Raw genomic sequence first — 10,867 nt, forward strand, 5'->3', positions numbered from 1 at the left:
TTATACTGACCCTATATGTAAAATGGTGAAAAAACAGGGGGAAATTACAGTAATGGAGAGATTTTTTTAAAAGGAAGGAAGAAGGCTACAAATGCTGCAATGCTATCAATACAAAAAGGACATACCAAAAAGACAAAAGGAATTGATAAACTAAAAGTCATACAATGTCTATAGAGGGGATAATTTGAAACCAGTTCTCCATCCCTACTGCTAAATAGAATGGTCACATGTTTACTGTTAACTGCAACAGTTACACAACATTTAATGCAACGATCATATAAAATAATTTTGGGAGAGATTGGAAAATGACCCATCTGTCATTTAGGTATGAGGATGTGCTAGTTTAGCTGCAGACTAATCAGAATCATTAAACACAGGTTTTTACAGCTGTTAATTATTAATGAAAAGAGTTGGCAGCCTTTCCAGTGCTTTGAGCTAAATGACAATGTTAGCATGCTAACATGCTCGCAATGACAATGCTGAAATTCTGATTTTATGCAGGTAAGATGTGTACCATTTTCATCTTCTTAGTTTAGCATGTTAGCATGCTAACATGTGCTAATTGGCACTAAAACTAGCTGAAGCTGATGGACCATAAACCCAAGTATTGCACACATTGAAAGCAGAAAAAGTTACTTTAATTGACAGGTGTTAACCTTTTTTTTTCTTTTCTTATGAAAGTGTTTGATCTTCACAAACATGTTTTAGAGATTATTCATGTTCCTGTCATGTTCCAGAGCAGAAGAAGCATACTGTTTATGGATTACTGTATGTCTGCAGGGTTCCTCGCATCACACACAGTGTTTTGGTGGAAGCGGCTGTTGCATCTGCAGAGAAAAACTGCTGCGTAGGAAGTTCAGTAGTAGTATCCCCACACTGCATTAGCATTGTTCCAGCAGAGGAGAAAGGTCTGACTGAACCCACTCACTTTCAGATAGTGAAAGAAAAAGCTTTGGGGTTGTTTAAATTTTAAAACCGATCAGAATTTTTAAAGGCTGACCAACTGGGCTGAAATGTTATTGAGGTTTTGCACACGGTTAATTAACTCCAATTAATTAATGATTAGGGTTTTGGAGGTTTAAATATGTATTGATACTGGGGTTAAAATAAGGTTAATGTGCTTGATTAGTGAGCTTATTTCAAAAGGGTTGATGGCAATTATATTTTGATTAAAAGCACTAATTGTATGTACTAAATACATTTTTGCATCTAAAAACTGCTTCCACCTAAATCTTTTCTGAAATGTGTGGACGTTTTTTTGACCAGCAAACCACCCAATCAATACAAATGTCTGCCAGTCATTTGTCAAAGCTTTCCATGTGGCTTTTCAGCTCGCCTGCTTCTCGCCGTTTCTGTCTGAAAACAGCAACAGAGAGCTGAAGACAGCACATTAGAAAAGTCAGCAGTGGGAGTGCTTATCTCTGAGAGCCACGTTCATTGAGTCTGACTGATTCAGCTCTAATCTTCACCGTGAATTATATACTATAAATTTATCAGGGGATACATGTAATTATATAATTCTCATGAAGAAAATGATAATGGGAAGCAGTGTGAAAAAATGGGCAGCGTTTCCTCACTACGATAGGATTAAACCATTTATAGATCTGCTTATCTGTCTGAAGACTGTCACTGGGAGTTTTTAACAGACATATCATACAGCAGCAAAGTCATAGAGCTGCTAACATACTCAGACACACGTATCCTTTGGATAAACTGCAGGTAGTTTTTTTTTATGGGGGTGTATTAGAGTTTTTTGATGAACTGGAATGTTAGTTTTGGCAAAAAACAAAAGCAAAATGTATGTTACTGACCTCAGAAAAAGGAGCAGCGACTCCTTGGAGTTTCTGTTAGTCCAACTAAATGCTGAACAAGTCATTTAATGAACAAAACGTTCTTATAAACTATCCAAAAGTGTCCAAAACGAAATCCCAAGAAACATTGTTTATATTTCATTAATAACTCCATTACTAACCATTTCAATCAATATGTAGTGCAACGGTGTTCTTTACTTGTCAATGAGATCAATGAGGATTATTGGCTCGTTTTTATTATTTTTTTAAATGCATGTTAAAACTTTTGTATGTACATTGGAAAGACTTACATATAAAAACAATGGTTTTACTGTCATTATGTGAAAATACAGTAAAAGGGTCAAAGTTATGAGACCTAACCACTGTTAGTGACCTGTCAATCAAAAGTAGCCCCGCCCCAAATCATATGATTCTTTATCTTCTATTTTCTTCTAAATTGAACCATTATTTACACTGTTAACATCAAATTGTCTTGAAGTTTTTTTACTAGTGATTGAGACCATAGTGTTGTCCTAAAAAAAAAATATGAGGTAATAAATCAAGTGAGAAGTTTTCTCATTTTGCATTGAAATGAATGGACAGAAATGTTTTTGCGCCCCCTGGAAGCAGTGTGAAAATGGGCAGCGATAGGATTAAATCATTTATAGATCTGCTCATCTGTCATTGTGAGTTTTTAACAGACATATCATACAGCAGCAAAGTCATAGAGCTGCTAACATATTCAGACAGACCTATCCTTTGGATAAACTGCAGGTAGTTTTTTTTTATGGGAGTGAATTACAGGTTTTTGATTAACTGGAGCATTAACTGGGATGTTAGTTTTGGCAAAAAACAAAAAGCAAAATGTATGTTACTGACCTCAGAAAAATGACCAGCGACTCCTTGGCGTTTCTGTTAGTCCAACCAAACACTGAACAAAACATTCAAATAAACTGTCAATAAGTGAAAATACAGTTAAAGGGTCAAAGTTATGAGACCTAACCGCTGTTAGTGACCTGTCAGTCAAAGGTAGCCCCGCCCCAAATCATATGATTCTTTATCTTCTATTTTCTTCTAAATTGAACCATTATTTACACTGTTAACATCAAATTGTCTTGAAGATTTTTTAGTAGTGATTGAGACCATAGAGTTGTTCTAAAAAAAAAAATTCTGAGGTAATAAATCAAGTGAGAAGTTTTCTCATTTTACATTGAAATTAATGGACAGAAATGTTTTTGCGCCCCCTGGAAGCAGTGTGAAAATGGGCAGCGATAGGATTAAACCATTTATAGATCTGCTTATCTGTCTGAAGACTGTCATTGTGAGTTTTTAACAGACATATCATACAGCAGCAAAGTCATAGAGCTGCTAACATATTCAGACAGACGTATCCTTTGGATAAACTGCAGGTAGTTTTTTTATGGGGGTGAATTAGAGGTTTTTGGCAGGTGAGTTTTTATGGAAACATTCCTCACCTCTAGGCAAAAGCTATAACCGTATTTGAGCCAAATAGGCTGTAATGAGACATAATATGCATTCACTGCTTCAGCTGCAGTCGGGGAAAGTATGATGTGCTGAGACAGTTTTGACACAGGACAAACATTTTCTAACTTCACTGAATTTTATTGGCCATGAATCGATCCCGATCTCGGGACGGGTGACTGTGTGTCCTTCGGACGCTGACAGGTAGCTGAAACTGTGTCCTTGTGGCTCCAAGTCTATCTGGCTATAAACAATCACACTTGGCAGCCAGAACCAGTCACCCTCTTCCCTCATCAACCTCTACTGAGTTTGTCCTGTAACCTGTGCCAGCTGTCCAGAGGCAGATCAATGAGAGTTAAGACTTGGCAGGCGATCTCAATGTCTCCTCTAAGCTCAGATCAAAGGGGTTTTATCAGGTCCGAGTAGAGCGTAGGACTCATCTCTGCATAGGCGAAGGATGGTAGGAGGCAGCCAGCACCTCCTTTGGTTGGTGTCACACGGATGTTTATGGCCTCCTGCCCCTTATTTTCACTCATAAACACTGCAGGAGATTGAACCATTACCTTGGACATCTGAAGCAAAGGCTTTTGAAATATTGAAGGCCAAAGCTGTTTGCCTATCTTTATGCAGCAGTGCAATGTAAATAAATACACTAAGAGTGTTTCCACTACAGTCCAATACCCGGAATAAGGCAGGTCTCACTCGCCGAAACGTCCCTAATTTGAATATGAGCCGTCCTGAGCGGTCTTTTGTCCGGACTTTTTTTGCCCCTGTAGAAGAGCAGGGTTGTTTTTCTCCCCTGAAAAAAGCCTGGTTGCTGATTGGATAGAACGCTAAGCAGAATGTGACGTAATACTAGATGCTACAACAACCTGCACCATTTGTAAAAGCTGGCGAAGCTGTGTTGCCAACTTAGCAACTTTGTTGCTATATTTAGCAACCTTTCAGACCCCTATTTTTCAAAAAAGCGACTAGTGACAAATCAAGCAACTTTTTCTGTTGTTATTGGAGACTTTTGGAGACTCGTTCTTACTCTTCTTAATGAGCTGCTGGGGCCCGCGGCTCTTCTTAACGAGCCGAGGGGGCCGGCGGCTCGTTAAGAAGAGTAAGAGCGAGTGGAAGTGGCACAGTCCTCCTGCAGCAGTCTCTCACAGCTGCAGCTGGATCTGGAGGGGATGTTAACCCCTTAGCGTCCAGTCTGCAAATTGATAATAGGCTAACAGTTAGCTCTGTGCACAGTTAGCGATGCCAGTTAATACATGATCAGGATGTTTATGATCAGAGGAGACGCCTAGCATAATTAGCCATGCTGCTTTGTTTATGATCAGCTGCTGACGTTGTGTTGTACTTAGTCTAGTTGTACTTTACTTGAGTATTTCTGTTTTATGCAACTTTATACTTCTACTCCACTACATTTAGAGGCAAATTTTGTACTTTTACTCCACTACATTTAGCTGACAGCTTGAGTTACTTTTCAGGTTAATTAAACCCCATAACAGTATATTAATAATATAATGCTTGTATGCTTACATAATGCATCGATAATAATCATCCAATCATATATTTAGAATATATAAAATCATCTGAGTGGGTCTATTCTGCATGAGTACTTTTACTTTTTATACTTTAAGTACATTTTGATGCTGATTGTTTTGTACTTTTACTTCAGTAAGTTTGAATGCAGGACTTTTACTGTAGTGGAGTAATTTCACATTGTGATTTAAGTACTTTTACTTAATTAATCCTTTATTTAATTCTCGAGGAATCATTGAGGGCAACCCCTCATTTACAATGATGTGAAGAGTACAGAGAAAACCAACCCAGTGAAAGGCAGTTATTGGTTATCATAATTTAATTATTGGTTAGAGATCTGAATACTATTTCCACCACTGCTCATATCTGCGTCTCTGCACCATAATTGCAGGCAGGAAATGACTGCCACGGTTTTGAAGAGGCACTTTCTACCTTTTTTATAGTATAATTGTAACAAAACAACCTTCCAGAAGTCCTCGCAGCTCGTTAAAAGGCAGTTCCTGTATACGTCTGAAAGCATTTCGCTGTTGATTGAGGGTCTTGATACTTTGGCAGCATTTATATAGCGCCTATAGCTGCTTTTTAATGGAATATAAATGGAAATATCACCTTTTGCAATATGGGACCTTTCAGAGGTAAAATGATACTTTTCACTGCACTACACTTGTCTGACAGCTTTAGTTATTTTTCAGATACTTACCCTTTCTTCACTGTGAAAACTGTGCATCCATGTATCTATTTGGGTTTAGAAAATTGTCATACTTCTTAATCTAAATAAAATCTTTATATTAAAAAACTTTCTTGGATTAGCTGAAAAAATACCTTTAAAAAGCTGAAAACACCCCATTCTTATAGGACAGCGAAGCTACAAACATGATGATGTTACAGAATATGATGCATTATTGTAGATTTCACTACCCAACACCATTTAAAGGACTGTCAAATTTCTACAATGCATGTTTTTGAGTGATGCAAAACTTTTAAAAAGAGGGAAGGGTATAGGGAACCAATAGCAATGCTTTAATCTGTCACATGACCTCCAGGAGGCCATATTGAAACCCTATTCTGCAGACTTTTCCAAAGGAAACAGCTTTGCCATTTTGCGCCACAAAAAAATCACTCAAAATGTAATTTCCTGGCCCTTTTCCATCTGGAAAAAAATCCTCATTATTTCAATGGGTACAATGTTGCCTACAGGCAACATTCAGACAAGAAACCAGTTAAAAAAAAGTTCCTTTAATAATGTTATTAAATTTAAAATGTTATGTATTGTACCCTGTTGAAGCTACTGAATCATTTAAACTTTTATGAAATAAATTATGTTAAAATTAACTTTAAAAACTTTATTTTTTACTTGTGCACCGTTATGGTACAATGTTGCAACAAACCAGAAAAACTTATATAAAAAAAGAATTATACAATTTCTGCAGATTATGTTTATTTCGTCTAATTTACAAGAAAAAAACACTCCAAACATTTTTTTTCCTATCTGGCATCATAATGCGTACCATATTTTGTTTTGTTTGTTTGTTTGTTTGTTTGTCTGTTTTCGCCGTGTGGCTTTGTACTGGTGTATCGTCATTTTCATTGTTGTTGTTGTTGTGGTTGTCCTTTATATCATTCTTTGTATGTTATTTGTGTTTACATTTGTGTCTAATTTGTAAATATGTTTCTGAGTCTTTGTTGTCTAGAATTGTGTTTTAGTGTCTTGTTTTCATATTGTGGCTCCTAATAAGTAATCCACTGTTCTTTTTTGTTTATTCGTTAAGAAAAAAATAATAATAATAAAATAAATAAATAATAATGTGTACCATAGAGAGTTAAACAGTTGTAGTCAATCCAAAACATTCTGTAACATAGTAAAACACTGACAGGGATAATTTTACTCTAAAACCTTTTTAGTGTTTTATTGGGAAATCTTCTGAATTCAAGGATCTGAATTATTCTTCCAGCACTTATTTTAGGCTAATAAACGGCTTGGTTAAGGTTACCTTAAAGTCACGGTCTTGATTAAATATTGATAAAGTCAGTGTGACCTGTCTCAGGCTTTGGGTCGATGAGAATTTCAGTATTTAACCAAGACCATGATCTGTCCCTTAACCTCCACTGTGTGCTTCGAGTTCCTTAGTTCCATTATCATAAAAATAAAAAAAAACACTAATAGGCCTTTTTCACACCAGATATTTTGACAGCCAGGAAAAGCATAGGTGTTCCTAATAACATTAACAATGGCTCCGTGACAGTTTGACAGTGAGTCAGCATGCACAGTACCAGAAACCCTGAAATCAAAGCAGCTAAATGAAACACCGCCATCATTAATTTTAATTATGACACCTGCTCCTTTCCTACTGTGACATGTCAGAATGTCTTCCATGAAAAAGGTCTATGTGTGCTGTGCCCGAGCTGAGTAATTGTACCGATTTGCATGCAGCTGGCCCGTATCCCCAAACGTACCCTGTGTAACTATAGGCTCTCCAGGTCAACTAACCATACAGTTTCACATTTACATTGCCATCTTTAAGCTAGCCTGCACTAAATCAAATTCACCGGGACACTAAGATGTCCATGAAAATTAGCCGTGAAAGCTACTGTGTCTCCTAGAGTTATGAGACATATGAGTTTTTTACGACTGCTCGTAGACTCTTGAATCTAGCAGATTTTACGGAGCTGAATGCTGAGAGCAATCCAAAGTCACCGTCACACCAATTGAGCTGCTGATTGCTTCATCTAAATGATTAAAACTGGGAAGATTTCCCGGCACCTTCTGGCCCCGCTCTCTCTCAAGAAGCAGAGGAAGAGATACACCGCCTGAAAACCCACCCGAGGCACACACAGACACAAATTAGATCTAATAATCTCATATGGTGTTTACCAATAATCATTGCACTGCATTCACACAAAAGGTAAGAGCGTTTTTTTTTCCAGCTTCCTCGAGTACAGATCCTAAAATACACCCAGGTTGTGTCTCTATCTGCTGAGATGATCAGATCCAGGAGGATGAGGTGCTCCACTGGTACACAGTCAAACAAGTTTCACAATGAAAGGAATGTATCAACAAAAAGGAATCCACACTAGTAGATCCTACAGTGTTTTAAGGATAAATCAGATGTCAAAATTAATCTTTATTGTTTTGGAAGTCAGTGCAGGCAGAGTGTGTGAGTGTGTGTGTGGAGGGAAACCATGTAAGGAATTGCTAAGGAGTTCTGTGGCCTTTTCATACAGACTGAAGTGATTAACACCATCCTCCCTGCTGCCTCTCAAAGCAGCTTTCTCTCTCTCTTCTTCTTCTGTCTCTCTCTGTACTTCAGCCTCTCTGTACTGCCAAGCCAGCGCCTGGCAGGCTTCTCTGCTCGCAGCGCATTAGGATGCAAAGCGCTCCATGTCGAGGGAGAAGGGGAGACTAACAAAAGCGCTTTAGTGTTGCAAAAACAAGCCCATCGGTGCATGCCCGTGAAAAGATCTGTACGTGTGCTCTGACTCCCCTAACTCCCTGCAGCTCTATGCATCACTCCACCACCCCTCCGAAAAAAAAAAAGAGAAACCCTCCGGAGAGCCACATCCATTTCTTGTCGTTCTCATTCCTTCTTTCCTGTCTTTCTCCCCCTTTCCCATGCGGCAGGTCCAAATTGCTTTGCTGGAACAACGATCATCCCAGCCGGAATTGAAGTAAAGGTGGACGACTGCACCATCTGCCGCTGCCACAACGGAGACTGGTGGAAGCCGGCGCAGTGCTTGCGGCGGGAATGCCTCAACGGCCAGACGTTGTCATAGAGAGACTCCACAGGGGACGGTGGAAAAGCTCAGGCAAGGCCCTGCCTACTGCACCATTTTGTATGATTGACAGGGCAGGAGCACAAATTCCTAAGCAACCTGAGACAGCGTAGCATCCGAGAGATGCTTCTCACAAGCTTCACACAAACACAAATCTAGCCGGCGAGAAGAAGACGGAACTTGTCTCAAGGCTGTTTCCACCCTCCGGTTTTAATCGTCCTATATATTTTCAGAAGTTGACTTGCTTGACTTGCTGCTCTCTCTCACACAAAGAGGTTTCTAAGCTCCTTGAACTCTTTCCTAACCCATCGGCAATGTTGAATTGCTCATGTTGATTTCCGTACGTATATGTCATCTGCTTGTTGTACTCGTCTGTCACAATCACGCAGGTGTTGTAATATTCCAACAGCAGGAAAACAAACCGTAAGCACACTTAACGGCGCTTTTTTTTTTTTTTTTTTTGACACCGATGAAAGCACTGCAAAGGTGTGCTTGAGTTTCACGACTTCACTCTTAAGAGCTTGTTTACAAGATGCACATTACACATAAATGTTTGTGTCTTCATAAGACTTTTTATCGCTATGGCAGGAACTCACCTCTAACACTTAGATGATGCTACTGTCAATTTTATAAACCGCTATAAATCCCCAAAATGCTGATTTTATTGATCGACGTGCCGTTGTTTTGAGTCATGTCGCTGTATAGAAGCAGCACAGGGAGGAGAGGAGGAAGTTGGTGCTGTAGAATTAGGAAAGGGAGGAAAAAAAGTGGTGGAAATTAACTGAGAGAAGGGAAAATGTAGAATTCTGCAACACTGCATCAAAACAACAACTTTGGGCAGCCTCTTCCGGCTTAATTGTCGTTATTGTTTTCTCTCAGAGGTCCATATCCTCCAAAATATTCCCGCTAACTAACTGCTTGAACTTGTTATCAAAGCAATTAGCGAGCCAAGAGCAGCCTGCTTTAATTTCCCTTAATCAAGGAGTATTCTGTGATAAATCATCCAGCTGGGTGCTTGGCGCTGCAGCAGCCTGCATGCTGGGCACACTCCACCAGAACCAGCAGACAAAAGGAGGGAATCTGCATATGTCTAAATGCTTTTAAGCAGCGTTCACATGCACATTGTCCATGTGAGCATTCACAAGCACGCCATTCATTCAGAATCTCATTGCCACAGTATGTTGATCTGCACCCAGTGAAGCACTTAAACCTATAAAGCTTGTTAAGATACAAAGCTGTTACATTATCCCTCTGCTGCAGATTGTGTAATAGATTTTCAGCTCCTCCCTTAGCAGATATTTTAGAAAGGCTCTTCCTGTGCAGCGTGAGGACTCTAAAGACAATTTGATGTGTTGCCTTGATATTTTCCTAGTCCAGAGCGGTCCTAAAGTGGTCCAGTCTGAAAGAAAAAGCACCCAACCAAGGCCCAAAACACGATATTTTTGAGATGATAAATACCAGTCATTAATTCAAAGGTGAATTCCAGTACGCTCGTGCCATTCATCACTAGAATTTTTTCCATTTCCAGAAAATCCGTTCCCGTTAACCTTTTAGACCCTATTCCTGGGTGGTGATGGATGGCCTGCTTAATAGCAGCTCCCAGCACTCTGTAATGAGACAGAAATGAACATAGGATAAAGAGCGATAACTAAAGAGGTATATTACCTTAAAAAGGCACTAAAACTAATTTTTGGAAAAATCTCAGTGTGCAAAAGTCTGCTGCATATTCTATAGCTACGGTTGCCGGGGGAATCGCAGGACTGAAAGCGTGTGGGTGGAGTTCAATCCTAGGTGCAACAATGGAGCTCGGGTCATTTTCATCATTAAGCTACAGTGATTTAGTGTCTCTCAATGTGCAAAGACAGTCCTCATCTATCTGGCTTGAGGTCTGCAGACTCATAAAACAAAACTGACATCAACGGTTTATCAATCACAGCCTCGGCGCTCCCGACGTTTTAGGATTAATAAAAGAGCTTCATTCATCTTAATTACTTTAGATGCCAAATAATTATTCAGCCTGCACATGTATCCAAAAATATATTGGAATTACTTTACTGGGTAGCAAAGACAGAAGTGAGTGTGCCTGCCAGGGCTGGGAGGCATCGCTGCTACCACTGATGCCTTACTGCTACTCTTCCAGATAACATTCACAAAGCATGGCCTTTGGCTTCACACTACGAACAGCTCAGACTGCTTTAAAGTGCTACTTCTGCACTCCTCGGTGCAATGGTTTAATGTTATGTATTACCCAAAACTGGTTATTGTTTTACCCTTCGACATTCCTGTTTCAG

At 39.2% G+C, this 10,867-nt stretch overlaps 1 protein-coding gene across 1 annotated transcript in view; it reads left to right on the top strand.

Annotated features, from left to right (window-relative positions):
- Positions 1–10,598, top strand: part of vwc2l (von Willebrand factor C domain containing 2 like) — a 53,184-nt gene extending 42,586 nt beyond the window's left edge. Inside the window, exon 5 of the mRNA XM_059343154.1 lies at positions 8,425–10,598. Within this exon, the coding sequence (XP_059199137.1) occupies positions 8,425–8,576 (152 nt within the window). The 3' untranslated portion in view covers positions 8,577–10,598. The remainder of the gene's footprint in view (positions 1–8,424) is intronic.
- The last annotated feature ends 269 nt before the right edge of the window (positions 10,599–10,867 follow it).

This window comes from Centropristis striata, chromosome 10 (genome assembly GCF_030273125.1).
Source record: "Centropristis striata isolate RG_2023a ecotype Rhode Island chromosome 10, C.striata_1.0, whole genome shotgun sequence".
Classification (NCBI taxonomy): Eukaryota; Metazoa; Chordata; class Actinopteri; order Perciformes; family Serranidae; genus Centropristis; species Centropristis striata.